The sequence below is a fragment of the Eumetopias jubatus genome, unplaced genomic scaffold (genome assembly GCF_037043125.1).
Source record: "Eumetopias jubatus isolate StellerSeaLion01/CBP00866 unplaced genomic scaffold, mEumJub1_p1.0 scaffold_5, whole genome shotgun sequence".
NCBI classification, from domain to species: domain Eukaryota; kingdom Metazoa; phylum Chordata; class Mammalia; order Carnivora; family Otariidae; genus Eumetopias; species Eumetopias jubatus.
This window is the reverse complement of record NW_028274811.1, coordinates 64,007,864-64,026,507: the sequence shown is the minus strand read 5'-3', so window position 1 is coordinate 64,026,507 and position 18,644 is coordinate 64,007,864. Positions and strand designations below refer to the sequence as shown.

The 18,644-nt window shown below is 35.1% G+C and overlaps 1 protein-coding gene across 2 annotated transcripts in view; it reads left to right on the top strand.

The window, feature by feature from the left end:
* The window catches only part of EDIL3 (EGF like and discoidin domains 3), a 410,994-nt gene that overhangs the window by 109,773 nt on the left and 282,577 nt on the right, over positions 1-18,644 (top strand). For both annotated transcript variants that reach the window (XM_028114564.1, XM_028114563.1), the window contains exon 2: positions 10,136-10,264. In XM_028114564.1, coding sequence (XP_027970365.1) covers positions 10,136-10,264 — 129 coding nt within the window. The remainder of the gene's footprint in view (positions 1-10,135; positions 10,265-18,644) is intronic.

The window sequence follows — 18,644 nt, the reverse complement described above, 5'->3', positions numbered from 1 at the left end:
TAAAAAATCAACTCTGCGTTGATTTATCTCTAGCCCAGACCTTTCTCCCCAGGTTCCAGTGCATAAAATCAAATTCTGACTGAGTATCTCCAGGTGAATGTCTATAGGCACTTCAGTCCAAGCATTTCCAAAATGGAATCTCTCACCTCCTTTTACCGCCATCCCAGACTTGCTCCTTAGACCATGTTTTCCCTCAAAATGAAAAGCAGAACTTTTTGTTGAATTTTGATAGGTGAATTCATTTTTTAGCTCTCTTTCCTTTCAACCATTAGACCCATAAATTTTGTCTTTCAGTATATCTTTTGGAATCCACTTCTCTTCATTTCTGTGGTTAGTATTCTAATCCAAGCCAGCAATCCCTTGTGCCAGAATAACATTTGCCACTTCCTAACTGATCTTCCACCCTTAAATTTTGCCTCCTTGTGATCCACTCTCCACACTACAGGTAAGGTGAGTTATCTGAAGTCCAAATCATGTCACTCCTCCTGCTTAGTACCCTTAAATGGCTGTCCTTTCTGCTCAGGAATGCCCAGACTCCTTTTGAGTCTCTTAAAGACACTGTATATCCTGGGCACTTTATATTCTTCAGCCTTGCCTCTTGCCATTTCTGTTCACTCCCCTCTCTAGTCGAAGTGAGTTTCTTACTGTTTCTTAAACACATGTTCTTCCTCTGCTCCCTGCATTCACACATACTTTTTTCCCTCTGCATCCAATCTCCTGTCCCATGTTACTGCCCAGCCGGTTTCCACCTGTTCTCTAGCCTTGAACTGGAGATCATTTGCTTCTGGGAAGTCTTCCTAAATCACAGTTCTGAGTTTGGTGCTCCCTTTTTGTGCTTCCTTGGCACCCACAGTTTTCTTTTTCATAGACCTAACATGCAGTGGTAATTACCTGTCAACTTATTTGTGTCTGTTCTTAAACTCTAGAGAACAGGAAATTGTCTCTCAGAGGCCCCATAGTATGTGTAGCATTTATCATTTTTAATGGAGCATAGATAGGCTTCAGTAAATATAAACTGAATGACTAGATGGATGTTCTTCATAGATAGAAATGGTATAGTCAATGATACTGGAGAATTCTGTATGGTTCAATTTTCTGGTAATTTATAAAGTTTTGGCTAATTATTTGATAGGATTTCAATACATGTTAGTATTAAGTAGTATCTATTCTAATTTCCCTAACACACTGTGTACCTTTCTTTTTCAATTGCCAATTCTAGCTTCCTGCAAATGATTTTTTTCATAATCATAGTATACCAACAAAGAAAGCTAGTTAAACATTTTTCTTCATTAGCTTTCCTCTCAAATGAAGGTAGAAAATACATACTTTCTTCCTTCCAACTTTCCATCTTCTTTCTGTTCTTTCTTTCCCTCCTCACTTTATGTTATTTCTTTTTCTTCTTCTTTAATAAATTGAAATCTTTGGATGAGTTCTCAAAAATATGGAGGGCTGGGTCCCACCCTCAGTCATTCTGATTTAATTGAACTGGGCATCAGGAATTTGAAAAGCTCCCTGGCGTTCTAACATATAGCAAAGTTTGAGAACCACTGGGTTAGATCATTTCTGATGTCCCTTTCAATTCTAAAAACTCTAGATTTTGTTATTTTAAGGGACTCTCCAGAGTGTTTTAAAATACAAAATATGCCCAGATTTTCTTTCAAAATGTAGAGCCTGAAATAGTTTTGTCTTTTCATGCAGTTAGCCTTGATTGAAGCTGTGTTAAAGGATGCAAAATTCATGTTGTCGATACTCAACAATTTTTGCCAATTTTCTTCTAATTCTCTTCAATATTCCCTTAGCATTTAAAAGATTATCTAAAAATAAAAATAAAACATTATCTAAAAAGAAAAATGTCTTTAGAAATAGTGTGATAAACCACTGGCTATCAGCTGAGAGATAATGTGCGTTAAGTTAGCCTTTGTGTGGCTTTGAGTCGAAGAAGTTCCTTCATTTAGTCATTAGATTTGTGTCTTCCATAGCTGAATATGATCATTTTGGGGCCCTGTGGCCACCAGGGTGTAGAATTAGATGGTCTTTTATTGCAAGTATGTCCATTGATTTTCCAGTAAAATGGCAGATCCTATCAATGAAGATAAACTTGTTCTTTTGGCATTTTTATCTTATTTCCTTCTCTCTTCCTCTTAATTGAAGTAATAGTCTGAAATATCAATTAGAATTTATTTTGAAAGCACATATGAAGCTATCAGATCAAACCTTTTAACTATTTTTTTTAATTTAAACTGGCTGCACTCATAAACTTTAGTTTATGAAAGAAGGCTTTAAAATAAAACTGTGTGCATCAAACTCATTAGAACATACAACAAATGAAATTTCAATATTCAACACAAATGTCTCTCAGGAAGCCCCAAAGTAAATTGAGAGGCCTATTGTTGATTCAAAAAGTGACATTTATTTTGTTGTGCACAAAGCACCCGCAGTAACTCATAAGGGTGCTAACATTTTCTGTGAGTTTTACCAGGTCGAGTATGCAAATTCTCATGAAATTTATTTCATTTTAACTAGAGTTATTGCTCACTTGTATACTACAATTGGCTCATTTTGCCAAGTACTCTGTTTACAGATTGGTTAAAATCCTAATTTGTGCAGTTGAAAACAAAGCTTTTATTTTCTTTCAGTTTGTAAACGAAATGATAGAAGTATAGCTCCCAAGTTCAATGGGAGAGCATTAAACTGAAGATGAGGTTGTAATACACAGACCTGAACGTCATAGTTGTGAAACATGAATTTAAATGGTCGCTGCATCTTACTTGCCCACATATGAATATGTATGGCACTATGCTTCACTTTTAGTGTGGGGAACTACTGAAGAAATTAAATAATATTTTGTGTTAGTGAAGTAACATGTTTTAATCATATGTCACCATTTTTTTGTTTTTAATTTTACACCTGTATACAATTTTTTTTTTTTTTTTTTTTTTGCAGAAAGGGAGAGAGGGCAGGGTGACTTCTAGCATTGTTAAAAGAACATAGAAAATAGGGCGCCTGGGTGGCTCAGTTGGTTAAGCGACTGCCTTCGGCTCAGGTCATGATCCTGGAGTCCCAGGATCGAGTCCCACATCGGGCTCCCTCCTCAGCAGGGAGTCTGCTTCTCCCTCTGACCCTCCCCTCTCTCATGCTCTCTCTATCTCATTCTCTCTCTCAAATAAATAAGTAAAATCTTTAAAAAAAAAAAGAACATAGAAAATGGAGAGGCACACATTCATCCAAATAAATTGTTGATATATTTACATTACCATGTAAATACATGAATACATTAGCAGTACTATGCAGATATATTAATATGTAAAAATGTCAATATACAAATACATCAGAACATTGGAATGTAAATACAATAATACATTTTCAGTGGATGTTTGATAAATATTAAGAATAGGCTTGGCAGAAATGCCCTTGATTATCATGAGGACAGATAGTCAAATGTGGGGCTTTAAATTATAAATTGGTTGCTACTAAAATTGTGTTGCTGACAAAAAACACTTACTGACATTTTGTTACCGTGTCTCAAATGCATTGACCTCCTTTCCATTTCTTGAATTTATTACTCTTGCCTATGAGTAGAGCCATACATTTACTATCCCCTTGCCTGAAAGACTCTTCCTTAGGTTTTAACATGACTGGCCGTTCATCTTTTGGTTTTCGGCTCTAGTGACACCTCCTCAGAGAAGCATTTCTTGACTGTTTATTTAAGTAACCAGTTCTTTTTACTGCCTTTCTCACCACCCTGTTCTCTTCTTATACCCCCTTTGCTATGGCTTTTATCATAGGGACCAATGCCTTGCTTACTTATTTGTTAGTTTTTCATTGTGCATCCCCTCCACTATAACAGAAACTCTACAGGTGCTGGCACCTTGTGTGTCTTCATCTCAGCTGTATTCCCAGCCTCTACTATGTTTCCTGGAGTATCAATACATGATGAATGAATCAGTGATTCTCTGATCTGTGAAGTGGAGAAGGGCACTAACATATAAAGAAAACAATACGTAAATATCTGAGAGTTTAAACATTAATGAGAAAAATTAGCTGTTCTTGTTACCTGATTTCCAGAGTAGGGCCAACATAGGATTTTCTCCTTTACTTGTCATTAGAAGTTGCATAGTTGTATACTGACCTCACAGAAAAAAACAAAACACATACCACAATCATAAAGAGATTTTAGGTTTTTAGGAGGTTTTTACATTGTCTTCTGCAGTGCTACATGATGTATTATAGATGCCTATATACTGTGCTATCTAGGCTAAATGTTCATGGATTGCAAATTATTAATGAGATGAAATAAGACAATCCCTGAATCATCTTGAACAGGTGACTAGCAACAGGTGGTGGGCCAGTGAGAAGAATGAGATGGACATTGGATTCAGACAGGATGGTCCCACTCTAAGCAGAACCCTGGAGAGTGGGAGAAAGACCAGGAAAACAGGAAGTTAAATTTAGTCTGCAATGATTTCTTGCCCCTGGGAAAAATAATTGCTTTCATTCTATTGCCAAAAGGCAAATCGGCATCAGCTTAATTTGCCTGAGTCTGCCATAAACTGCAGATGGAATCGTAAAACATAGTTAGATTCAAATTAAACACATCTGTCCTAATCTAAAGCAGGTGAGGCCAGCCAGCCAAGAAGCATCAAGGTATAATGCTGCACACAGATTACAATACGCAGAGGTATATTTTGGGAGCCTGCTGACAGTGGAATAAAGAACCATGAAATCGTGTATTGCCCTATTTTCCTATATGGAGCCTGTCTTCTTACACTGGCCGCCATCTTAGTTTTAGAGGACTCTACCCACACATCCGTTGGGAAACAAACAGACAAAAAGCACTGATTTGAGGTCCAGGAATCTATTGCATTTTAATCAGGATTCTTACCCGAACTGATGCTTTCTCGGATTAATTGAAATGACAGGGAATCAGAAATCCCTACAGTGCATTTTAATTAGACTTGAAATTCCAGCTAGAGGATTTATTTCTACTTAAAGCATCAGGCTTCATCTGTACAACCCATTGAGATAATGGGTAAGGAGAGAGAACAGCAGGCTCAGATATGATGGTTTAGAGCAAGATAACAGTGTAACTGATCCTAACCAGGACAATGGTGAGAGTGAAGGGGTTGTGGCACCCACTGGAAGTGCACTGCTGCAGTCTCCCTTCAAGAACATCAGCGGTCCAGCTGCAAGGAATGAAGTTAGCCTCCAGAGGCCATCTGCAGCCCTTCCAGAATCCCCCTGGAGCATTAGAGGCTCACTGTGTCTGCAGCCAGTGACTGAACATGGCAAGGGTACCCGTGCCTGGTCATTTCTGCTCTTGGAGGATTCCTCTAAAGAGTCATCTTTCCTTCCTGGTGGGTTGGCTAAGACTTTGTCAAATTTGTATTACAAACTGAGGTTTACTTGTTCGATTCTCCTTCTCCCCCCCCGCCACCCCCTGCCCTCTTTTCTTTTCACAGGTGTCAGATCTGCCTGACAGGATGAAGGCTTTTCCTGCCCCTTACTGCTTGCTCTTCATTTATCTTCCACAGACATTACTTCTTCACAAGTTTGTTGCACTCCTAAGTTTGTCTTAGCCTTTACTTCATGGAGAACCCATCTGACACCGGGGTGCATTTCATAATTAGATGTGGGGAAGCAGATTTAAAGCACAGTCTATAATAACCCTAATTATGTTTGATGGGCTTCTGTTGTCTATCCTCTACTTTATCCAAGGCCAAAATTTTGTTTTCTGCTGACATTGTCCATCTAACACTGGTACATATGGGGACCTTTATTAATCTTGGGCAGACTTTGACATACAAAGTCACTAAGTGAATGAACTGAATATCTTTACTGAAGTGGAAAGGGCCTAGCACTAATTTCCTTTTTTTTTTTTTTTTTCTCTTTCGGAAGGCTCTTCCTTATTTTTCCTCACTTATTTGTTGGTATGCCCAAGGACCTCTCCTCTCCTCTCCTCTCCTCTCCTCTCCTCTCCTTTTCTTTTCTCTCTACTCCCCCCTCCCCTTCTCTGCCCTTCCTTTAAAGAGTCACTGAAATATAGTTTTCACATCTGTACTTAACAATCCATATTGTAGCAAAATCTCTACATTTCCATATCTGCATATTCAGTAGCTTTATGGGACATTTTCATTTTGGATGTCCCACAGACTTTTCAGACACAATAATTCCTTTAAAATTAAATCCACTAAATTTCCTTATGAAAGATAACTACTCAGTCATACAGGCAGGAGCTCTAGACATCAACCCAGATTTCTTGCTCTCCCTCAACCCCCACATCAATTTGGTCATAGTGTTATCTTGATTCTACCTCGTACATTTTGGTCAAATCTATTACCTCTTTCCTACCTTTCAAAAAGACACTGAGTAAATATCAAAAAGGGGGATAAGATATACGATGAATTTTCACAAGTGTACAGTATATTAGAAATAAGTAGACATAAGCAAAAAAGAACAAAAAAGGTTCACGGACAAGAGAGAATAAACAGGTCAGGTAAACAGAAGCTGGTATCTACAAGATGTAGGGAGGGGTGAACGATCTTCCTGTCTTATTCTGACCAGAGAAGCATCATATGACTGGCATACCATACCTGGTAGAAAACTGATTAGATTAAGTATTATCACCTAGAAAGAGCAGCACACATACCAAGATAATTTTCTCAGGACACCACAACTTCCCATCATGATGAGATAATTAAACGGACCAGGCATTCCCGCCTTGTGTGGTCCCTGGTTTAGCAGGATTGTAAGCTCACATCACTCAATAAACCATGCAGGAACTTGGTTATAGGTTATATAGGAATGAAAGGTACTTGATTTTGGATAAATATATCAACGTAGTCTGTATGCTTGAGAACCTCTGGGATATTACTCTTGCCTTTCTCCTGTAGACATTGCTTCTGTCAGTGTAAATAAATAATTAGAAATATCTACAGTGTGCCTTGATCTGTTGACATTGCTGCAACAACAGATCCTGGTCTAGGGAATAAAGAACTCCTCTTTTTGTAGTATTGGTAATACACAGAATTATGACTGATTCTCATCAAAAAATATATTTGGGTGTTAATATTTATCTTCATGCAGTGTAGTGGTTTAGTATATGACAGTGTTGTTAGTCGGACTGTACAAAACTATGTTGCTTTGCTCATACCTAAAGCAGAGAGGGATGATATCACTTTCAAACTGACGATTGCCTCTTTCTAGAAAATCTCAACAGTAATGCCTTTACTTCTAGATTAATTATCTGGGAGGAGGAGGAGTAGTGATTTGGGGGACTTTCATTTCTTGTTTTATTACCTAGTATTTATTAGCTGAATCGGGGATTGAATGGTGCCTCCATCGCATTCTCTGTTCATAGTTGTCTCTGAAAAGGGTTAAGAAAATCAGTTTTTTTCTGGGACTACTTCAAGAGATTAACACTTAGTCCTTTTGCCCTCAGCCTTGATTCTTCTGTTTGATCCAATACAATGCTGTTTGAGTTATCATTCCAAAGAACAAATGTGATCATATACGTTCCAGCGCTTAAAGTCCTTTTATGATTTTCTAGCGCTTAAAGGTAAACTTCAAAATTTTTGGCACAGCATATTCAGGGCCTTAATTTATATGACCATACTACTTTCTGAGCTCCTTTCTATTTCTCATACACATCTATGCTCTAATTTTAGTGGCCTCTTTGATGTTCCTGGAATGACCCAGGAACTTTGTATATACTACGCCCTTTGCCTAGAATGCTAAGCAGGTACTCCCTCCTCTACTGTATCACCTGAAAACACTGAATCCTTTTAGAGGTCTTTGTTGATCCTACATTTTGGATCATGTATACTAATTACAGCTCTTACTATGTGTGGTAATTGTCCATGCTTTTTTATCTCACATAGTAGACTCTGCACTTCTTGATGGTAAAGACTATCTTTAGTTCTGTACGCCCAACACTGACTTCAGTGCCTGCTATAAAATAGGTACTCAGGGAGGTTAGATGGACAAATGGATGGATGAATGGAGAAATGGCTGAGCGGCTAGCCACCTAGATATATAAAGAGATAGACAGAAAGGCTATTGAAATATTTCTATCATTCATCAACCTCCCCATTCAAATGTAGTCTATAAAATGCTACAAGGATATCCATCTTAAAATATAGATATGACCATGTCAAAACTTTAAAATACATGTTAAAAACATTCATTGGCTCTTCATCTTATACATTATGTTGTTAATTTTTTTTCCATTTAAGAGGTTTTTTTTTTAATTATGTTCAGTTAGCCAACATATAGTACATCATTAGTTTTTGATGTAGTGTTCAACGATTCATTATTTGCGTATAACACCCAGTGCTCATCACAACACGTGCCCTCCTTAATACCCATCACCTGGTTACCCTATCCTCCCCCCTCCCTTCTGTGACCCTCCGTTTGATTGCTAGAGTCCAGAGTATCTCATGGTTTGTCCCGCTCTCTGATTTCTTCCCACTCAGTTGTCCCTCCCTTCCCCTGTGGTCCTCTGTGTTATTCCTTATGTTCCACATGTGAGTGAAACCGTTTGATAATTGTCTTTCTCTGCTTGACTTATTTCACTTAGCCTAATCCCCTCCAGTTCCATCCATGTCAATGCAAATGGTAAGTATTCATTTGCATTGAATGAATACTTCAATGCAAATGAATTGATGTATTCATCCTGATGGCTGAGTAATATTCCATTGTATATATGAACCACATCTTCTTTATCCATTCATCTGTTGAAGGGCATCTGGGTTCCTTTCACAGTTTGGCTATTGTGGACATTGCAGCTATGACCATTGGGGTGCATGTGCCCCTTTTCCCTACATCTGTATCTTTGGAATAAATCACTAGTAGTGCAATAAAACCATACCCATGACTTTGAAGCCTGCTTTTCACTTAAGACTTAATCAGTGCTACTTTGGGTGTGTCAAGCTGTTTGGAGATAATACCTTTAAGACTTCTAGAAGCTCTTTTATTTAGCCTAGAGGGTCCTTCCGGCTGTATCTGAATTATTTGAAATATTTTTATAAGGGCTTTCTAGCCATATCCTCAATTTGATGTTTATGTTGAGGCCATGTCTTGCTGACAAAGCTCCGGATTTGATCTTTCACTGGTTTGAGAGGCTGGCATTGAGACATAGTTTTTGTTGTTACTGGTTGGTTGGTTGGGTGGTTGGTTATATCAAATCCTGGTCTCTCTGTATTCCTTTACTTTCAAACTCATTATTTCTTTATTTATCACATCTCTTTCTTATAGTACCTTATCAGTGCAGGTATTAAGAGCCAGTTGACACTTTAACATTCTGCCTGGAAATCTCCTAGCTCATATACAAAAGGTCATTAGGTTTATTTTCTTTCACTAAGGTTTTCTCAGGTGACAACCTTACCAACTGCTTTTCTCTACATAAGGTAGGACAGTCTCACATTTTCCTAGCCTCCTGTAGTCATTCTTTCAGTGCCTTTCCAGATTCCACCAGTACCATCCACCACCCAGTACCAAAGCCGAGGCCACATATTATAGGTTTTTGTTATAGCACAACTTATTTCTCTGTGGCAGTTTCTTTCTTACTTTTCCATGTTTCTCTCACCTCTCTTAAGCAAGCTAGTCTGAATTTATTCGCACAGCCCTGACAGGTTCCAAGAAGTAGAAATATTCAAGTGCTTTTTCATATCTCTGCTGGCTTCAAGTCTGCTAACGTCCTATTGGCCAAAGCAAGTTACATGGGCAAGCCCAGATTCTAGGGATCCAGAAATAAACCCCACTCCTTTAGTGAGAGAAATTGCGAAGTTCCAGAGTTAAGTGTGTGGATTTAGAAAGGTTTTTTATTGGAATAATTAATAAATCAGTCTACCAGAGATATTTTGGTTAATCTTTAACAAATCAGACAATATTTCATTTACATGTAATGAAGGAGCCCCAAACTGAGTTAATAACTTTTAGTATGCTAGTCAATATGCAATGTTTGAATTAGAAAATTTAATTTTATGTTATATACCATCTCTCTTAAAAGCACATGGATTCAAATGTAAATCTAAACAGTATAGTGACTTTACCAAAGGAAGACGGAATATGAAATTTCATAGTATATTTTGGTGCCTAAGACAAATGAAAATTCATTATTTGTTTCTTTATTTCTCAGGTGATATTTGTGATCCCAATCCATGTAAAAATGGAGGTGTTTGTTTGTCAGGATTGTCTGACAATTCCTTTTCCTGTGAGTGTCCAGATGGCTTCACAGATCCCAACTGTACTAGTGTTGTGGAGGTTGGTAAGTGCAAGATTTAAGCATTTCAGTCGTTATCTTCTTTGTTTGCATGAGTGACTGACAAATTTGGTGTGGTGCAGTATGGGTATTCTGTACAAGATTGCTGTATGCTATGAATCAGTTTCCTCCTCTGTAGTACTTTCAATTTTATAATTTGTATTTTAGAGTTAAATTATATTTGTATTAGTGGTATTCTCAAGTAATTTAAAAATATGTTTTAGTGATTAACACTATACTTCAAAGCCACTACAAGTATTACTTGAATATAATAAAATTTTTATTTCTCTAATATTGATAAACATTTAAAATTTTATTCTCACTGAAAAATAATTCCCAAGTCATTTTATTTAAATTAGCCACTCTAAATAAAAGAGAACTTATATTAGTGACTGATTATATCAGTATTTTCTAGCTCTTCTAATCATTACTTTTCTAAGACTATAAATAAATCAAAGATGATGTTTCAGCTGCATTGTTCTTCAGAGTCTTCTCAAAAACTTTGCTTTGCAAATATTGATTAGTCATGGATCATATTTCAATTTTTTTTTTCATCTGTGAAGTACTTCATTGGCATGTATAGTTACGGATTCAGGGTAACTTCCATAATTTCCAAATTGTTCCCATTAAGGAAATAGCTGTACTTCAGATAATTTAGCACTGTGTAAATTTGTATAGTGATTAAAGGTAATATGATGATTAAGTTGGAAAAAAATTTCTATATTTTTTTCACATCTGTACCAAGGAAAATAAAAAGTGAACTATATCTGTTCAATATAGGAAAACTAAACATGTTTTGGGTTAAATTTCTGCCAACCAGCATAAATCTTGGAAAACTGAGAGGTTTTGATGGCTTTTGAAAAATAGTTTTGAAGAAGAGAAGTAATAGTGTCTATATAGTAAGGGAAGAGTTTGAGTTACTCATCACTGTATCTAATGCACCTAACCTGGTACCTGTATGCATAGTAGAAGCCCAATAACTATTGAATGAATGAAAGAAAGAATAATTAACTAAAACTATTAACTTGCCATTTTTGACCACTAGTTATTGGATTTTAGTGTGCTCTGTTAAATGTGTTTTCTTGTATTTTTATATGACATTAGTATGAATGTAATATTTCTGAAACAATTGTATTATTACAGAAAGGTACTTTGTTTATTTAATTCATTTCAAATACAATTCTCTTCTAAGGCTTTTATTAACTCACTGCTAGTGTAGGGGGTTTGATACACTGCCACTGAAATAAAACTGTTGTAACCACTTTGACCCAGTCTCCAAATATGTACGGGGAGTTTCAGAGTTTAATATGAGAACCATATCCTCAGGAAAGTCTATATCTCTGAAGAAAATTATAGTCATAAATATTCCTAACAGGAATAGATGAATAGAATAAAACTTTAGTGTTATATTTTAAGCCCGCTAACCCCGAACTGACAGTGCCTTACATTGTAGTATATAATGTTTTTATTGCTATTTTTAAGAGCCAAATCTGGAATTAAAGAGGCAAATGTCTTTAAATAATTTAAAAATCAGTATATTAATAGATTTTTAAAGTAAATACTTGAATTATTTGGTCCATATTTTTAAATTAATTCAGTTTTTATCATTTTATCAGAAAAATGAGACTATGGGCAACAACACTTTAAATATACTGCCATAGTCTATGCAGTTCAAATGAGACTGTGGAGGAATCAAATGGTTATAGAATTAAATTTTCCTCAGAGTCATTATTATATATTATTAAAATACTTAATGATACTCAGAAATCAGGTAGTTATAGTATATAATCTTAAGCTATATTTTTTATTGTATGTTTTAAACAACCTCATTCTTCCATGCTATATATTTAAGAGTTCTTGTAAGAAATATACCCATTTTATATTTGCTTTGTCATTTAGCATAGCATATTAGTTATACCAATTCTAATTTAATGGCTTGCTTTTATAACATTAAAATAATAGAAAACAAGTACCCTAAAAGTTTAAACAATGGCCATAGTTTCTTAAATACAACTTTGCTATATTGTGAAATAATTTTTTTAAGGTGAAAAAATAAGGGGAAATCAAACACAGTTGTCAGGTTAGATACCTTTTTAGGACATACATGTATTACCTTAATTGCCTTTCTACTACTTCTTTCTCAACTCCATGTTTTTGTGCATATAATAAGGGAATACTGAATATTTATTAAATAAAAACATTTAGTAGCAGTGCTTTTAATCTCTAGCCTACCTGAGGGTTTTTTTTTTTCATATTTTTAAAACTACTTATTGGGACAAAATATATGAAACATTAGATCATTAAAGACCATCCTGCATTTTTAGTTTGAAAAAATCTGTTACTTTGGTGGTACATTTCTGTTGTTCTTTCCATATCCTTAGGTAGCACCAGTGCAGAAAGCAGTGTACTAGAGTGTAATAGAATTTTATACAATCCCCCCCAAAAAGCTATAGGTATTTTAATGTAATATCTTAAAAGACAGAAGATTTTCGTTTCCACTATTGATGTATTTTTTTAATTTTTTATTTTTATGTTAATCACCATACCTTACATCATATGTTTATTTCATATGGAGATTTATATTACCAGTGAAATTTTAGAATTTGTATGTGAAAATTTTGGAAATTATTAAATTATCTAAGTTCCATGGCATAATTCTTCTCTGTGTGCTGTCAAATTAACCCAGTAAAATAATAGCAATTATGAACTTTTACAACTCAAATACATAGTATATTAATGCAATCAAAGAAAACAAAATAAGTGATTGACTTAAAAAAATCTTAGTTTCCTTATATTCTTATATATCTGTTGAGTATTTGCTAAGTAATAGTTACATACCTGGTGGAATGCCATGGTACACAAATTTACAGAAATTACTGTCTAGCAAGGAGAGCAGATAAATAAATAAATAGGTGAATATGATGGGTGTTGTGATAGTGGAAGCATATGGAGTCATAAGAATATAAAGCAGGTGTCTCCTCTTAATGTGGATGTCAGGGAATGCATGCCTACCTCAAAAACTAACATTTTCACATGATTATAAAAATTAATTCCAGTCTAGCAAGCTGAAAGATAAAAGTATTTAGATAATATTATATATAGATAATAGAGATAAGAAAAGTCATAATTCCATGAACTGCAAGAAATTCAATGTGGCTAGAGTTTAAAAGGAAGGCATAAAGTGGCCCAACGGATCTGGAGAAAGCAGTGGTGGCAGATTCTGCATGATGTTTTAAAGAATTTGGACTTTATACTAAGAGACATGCAGAGGGTTTGTACTTTTAGAAGATCATTGTCACTGTAATATGACAATATGGGGAAAAAAATAGAACACAGTAAGGCAGGGGAACAATTTGAAGTCTATTGCAGGTGACCAGGTCAGACATGATTGTTTGGCTTGGGAAACAAAGGGAATGGAAAATAGAAAGCCAGTAATTATTTAAAGGATACAGTAGATAATTATTGGTGACTTACGGGGTTATTGAATAAAAGGAGTGTGGAGAAAGGGAGAAGTAAAGAAGTAGCATCCCTAGTTTTTGGCCTAAGCAACTTGATGCCATTTACTGAGTTAGTGTAAATTGAAGATACATGTCTTGAGAGGCAGAAAATGAGTTGAATATTTCACATATTGAATTGGAGGAATTTGCTGGATATTAGTTAAGTCAGGCATAGATTTGTAAGTTATAATTACACAGACAGTTATTGTATAAATTGTATAAATTTAGGGAGTGTATAAGTCAGCCCACAAGGAGAATACATTTTGAAAAGAAGACTAAGGAATGGAAACTGATAAGAAGTTCATCAATAATTAAGCAATAGGTAGAGAAAGTTAAATTTATAAAGGAGTCTGAGAAGGAGTGGTCAGAAAGATAGAAGAAAAACCAGAAAAGCATTGCACCCCAAAAGTTAGGGGTAAATCATGTTTCAAGGCGTGTGTGATCAGCAGTATCAAATATGATGGGGAAGTTGACCGAGATAAACATTTGTATTGACTACATGTGACTGATAGATGATATTGCAAACATCAGTTTTGCTGGAGTTGTGGAGAAAGAGCTAGATTGTGGCACATGGAAGAATTAGATACAGGATTTTTAAAAAGTGGCTGGGAATACAGGGAAACTCCCTCAAGTTGATAAAAAAATCTATTAGAAATAGTGATTTAAAGGGGCATATACACTTCAGTGTTTATAGCAGCAGTGTCCACAATAGACAAACTATGGAAAGAGCCCAGATGTCCATCGACAGATGAATGGATAAAGAAGATGGGTGTATATATACACAATGGAATATTACTCCATCAAAAAGAATCACATCTTGCCATTTGCAGTGATGTGGATGAAACTAGAGGGTATTATGCTAGGCGAAATAAGTCAGGGAAAGACAAATACCATATGATTTCACTCATGTGGAATTTAAGAAACAAAACAGATGAATATAGGGGAAGGGAAGGAAAAATAAAATAAGATAAAAACAGAGAGGGAGGTGCAAACCATAAGAGACTCTTAACTATAGGAAAAAAACTGAAGGTTGCTGGAGGGGTAGTTGGTGGGGGGATGGGGTAACTGGGTGATGGGCTTAAGGAGGGCACTTGATGTAATGAGCAGTGAATGTAATATGCAACTGATAAATCACTAAATTCTACCCCTGACACTAGTAACACAGTATATATTAACTAAATTGAATTTAAATAAAACATTTAAAAAGAAAGCCTACAGCTAAAATCATATTTAATGGTAAGAAATTTGAAGCTTTTCCACTTAAATCAGAAACAAGACAAGGATGCTCCCTCTCACTATTCCTTTTTAATATTGTACTGGAATTACTAGCCAGTGCAATAGACAAGGAAAGAAAATAAAGGTATACATATTGGGAAGGAAAAATAAAACTATCCTTTCATGGCTGACAGGATCATCTATGTAGAAACAAATCCTAGTTCCCAAAAAAATTCGGGAACTAATAAACAATTATAGCAAGATTGTAGAATGCAAGGTTACTATATAGAAGTCAATTATTTTTCTATAAACTAGTAATAAAAAAGTGAAATTTGAAATGAAAAACACAGTAAGCAGAGCACAAAGGATTGTAGGGTAGTGAAAATACTCTGCATGATATTATAATGTTAGATACATATCATTATACATTTGCCCAAATCCATACAATGTACAATACCAAGAGTGAACCCTGCTGCAAACTATGGGTTTTGGATAATTATGATGTGTAAATGTAGGTTCATCAATTGTAATAAATGCACCACTCTGGTGAGGAATGTTAATAATGGTGAGGTTATGCATATGTGGGGTTCAGGGACTATATGGGAAAACACTGTACCTTTCTCTATTTTGCTGTGAACTTAAAACTGGCCCCCAAAATCAAGTCTTTGATTTAAAAAATGCCTATAACATTCATCAATTTGTTCATTTATTTGTTTATTCATCCATCCATCAAATATTTATTGAATATATGCTATATGCCAGACACTGTTCTTGGCACTAAGGATATAACCATTAAAAATAGGCTTTCCCTTTATAGATCTTGCAGACAAATGGGGAATTAGAGAGTAAACCATCATACTTATCATGGTAACTTCCAAAAAGAAAAATAAAGACAACTGTCAGAGAGATTAAAAGGAGGTACATTTTTAGGAAAGATTATTAAGAAAGATTGAGAAGTTGGTGTTTGAACAGAGAGCAGAACTGAGGCAAATTCATTCCATAGGGATGGGGAGAGAGCATGTAAATTGAAAGGGAAGTTTGGACCAAGGGAGGTTTTTCCTTTAAGATGGAATTCTAATGTCATTATGATTAAGAAATATGACGTAACACCCAAGCTTGTGTTTTACTAAGAATAAATTATGTTAGCTGACTCATGTAGATATTTCAGGATTATTTAGGATACATTTAACCTATTAAAACTATCATTCTGAAGCCATAGGACATAAACATTGGAATTTGGTAGTAATTTAAAATCCATCATCACTTTTAGAAAAAAATTCAAGGTACCTATGTGATGAGAGTAGTTCAGTATAGGGTAACAAAGGCAGCATATTATGTCATGTGTAATTCTTCCCTTTACCCTCTCTGTAGTGGCATTGGCTTCTGACCAGGTTTTCTCATATAGAAAGATTAATAAACATGAAGGTGCTTCATCCTGTTCTGTCTTCTCCTGTCTTCTATCATATTCCATCCAAACTTATTTCCTTTGGTAATTGGTATTCCTTTTCTAACATGAATTCAGGTTCTTTTAATTTGTAGCCCTTAGAGCTCATCACTGCTAATCTGTCCTCCTGCTTCCATTTCATTATAAGAAATTGGTTTCATTTACCCCAGAAACACAAAGTCTCATAATTTTTTTTAAAAAAACCCAACAATTTGCACTGTACATCTTGTACATCTTGCCCCATGAATAGCAAATTCATGTTTACCTTTTAGAAAGTGATCACTGTCAGAATATCAAGTAGTGTAATAAAGGCTGGCACTGTCTGAAAGACTTCTTGTTAGTGATCATGAAATATTAGAATGTAAACAAGTTTAAGTAAATCTCTTGGGTAGAGCAAGGCTATTTTTAGATTTCTAAACTTTGGTTGCAAAATGAGAGATTTGATAAATTTCAGTTAAATTATTTATATATTAGATAAAATTACCAGTAGTTGTCAGTTTTTTTCCCCTTTAAGATTACTTCTTGGACTAAGGAAGGATATCTCATGACTGAAACCGCATTTGTAGAAATTATTATAATGAGAGCTATTCTGCATAGACTAAAATAGTTTCTCAAAAATTGCTAGCCATTGATGATTGCTAAGAAATTTCCCAGTCAACTAGACTCAGAGGTTTCACTTTCAGAGTTGTATCTATTTAACTTTACTGATAATTAAAAGGATGAAATGTGTGTTCATATAAATGAGTAGAATTGTACAGTTAAGATGGAAGAGTTAAGGATTTAAGGGTAAATTTTTGCCATTTATTTTGTATATATTATAGAAAATTAATTTCGTTTTATATATGTAAATATCTCTATAGCATACCTTATAAACAGTTAGTTTCTTAATTTTAAAATGTTTCTACTTTAGAAGAGCCTGGGTGGTTCAGTAGGTAAGCTCTTGATTTCGGCTCAGGTCATGATCTCAGGGTCCTGGGATGAAGAGCCACGTTGGGCTCCCTGCTCAGCCAAGAGTCTGCTGTAGGTTCTCTCTCTCAATCTCTCCCTCTGCCCCTCCCCCCACACACTCTCTCTCTCAAAAAAAATAAATAAATCTTAAAAAAAAAATAAAATGTTGCTACTTTAAGGTTAATCATAATGATTAGAATTTGTTAGCTTGCAATTCCAAGCCCTAACAAATATATATTAACTCAAGGGAAAAAAAAAAAAATATCAAAGAACCTTAGAAGGTATCAAGTACAGAGATCCTCTCTTGCCCAGAAAAAAGATAAGAGCCAATCTGTGGTACAGTTTTTATTTGTAAGAAAAGAAAATGTAACACATTAAAAGAAATATTGATTTATATCATTTTAACCATTGTCTGTTTTCTTTCTGAGGGTATAACCTTTCTATTGCTTGGGAATAAATACTTTTGTGAATGAAGTGATAGTGGATGTGTATCATTATGCTTTTCTGCTTAACAAATCATTACAAATTTGGTGGGTTTAAACAACTATCTCTCAATTCTGAGAGTAACGTAGGTGTTCTCATTGACTGGTGCTGGGTAGTGGAACATGGCTCAGCTGAGATAGTTTGCCTCTGCTAAATCAGGCTTCCTTATGTGGTGGTGGAAAAGTCCCAAGAGCAGTAAGAAAGATCAAGCCCAAATTATAAGCACTTTTCAAATATCAGTTTATGTCACTTTAGCTAACAACAGTTTTCGTAAGAGGACCTGCCCCTTCATATTGAAAACGTGAAGATGCAAGAGGGGAAAGAATTTGTGGGTGGTTTTACAGTTTACTATAGATTGTTAGGTAGTTGCTTTCCTTTTACTTTTTAATTTTTTTTTTTAATTAACAGTTTTTATTGGCAATGCAAAAAGTTGATGAACATGTAGATATATTTATAGATATTTTTATGTTACTAGCTATGAAGGTAGTCTGTTTCTTTATAAGGTAGGAAAAAGTAAAAGCTCTCTTAAAAAAAGGGAAAACTGGATTATTGTCTGTTCATTTTAGGAAATACATTGAAAAATTAGAAAAGTAAAAGTGGAAAGCGACATTAAGTTGTTCTTTTAATCAAATTCCAAATGGAACAGCATGAAGTCTGTTGTGGCACTGCCAAAATGTACAATTCTACACATTTATGAAACTGAAAATTGCTGTTTTAAGTGATAGGCTAAGTGGCAAATTTAGCATTAACCTCAAAAAATTTTCTCTGCCAGGTTGAGCACTTTCATGGAAAAGAGGTT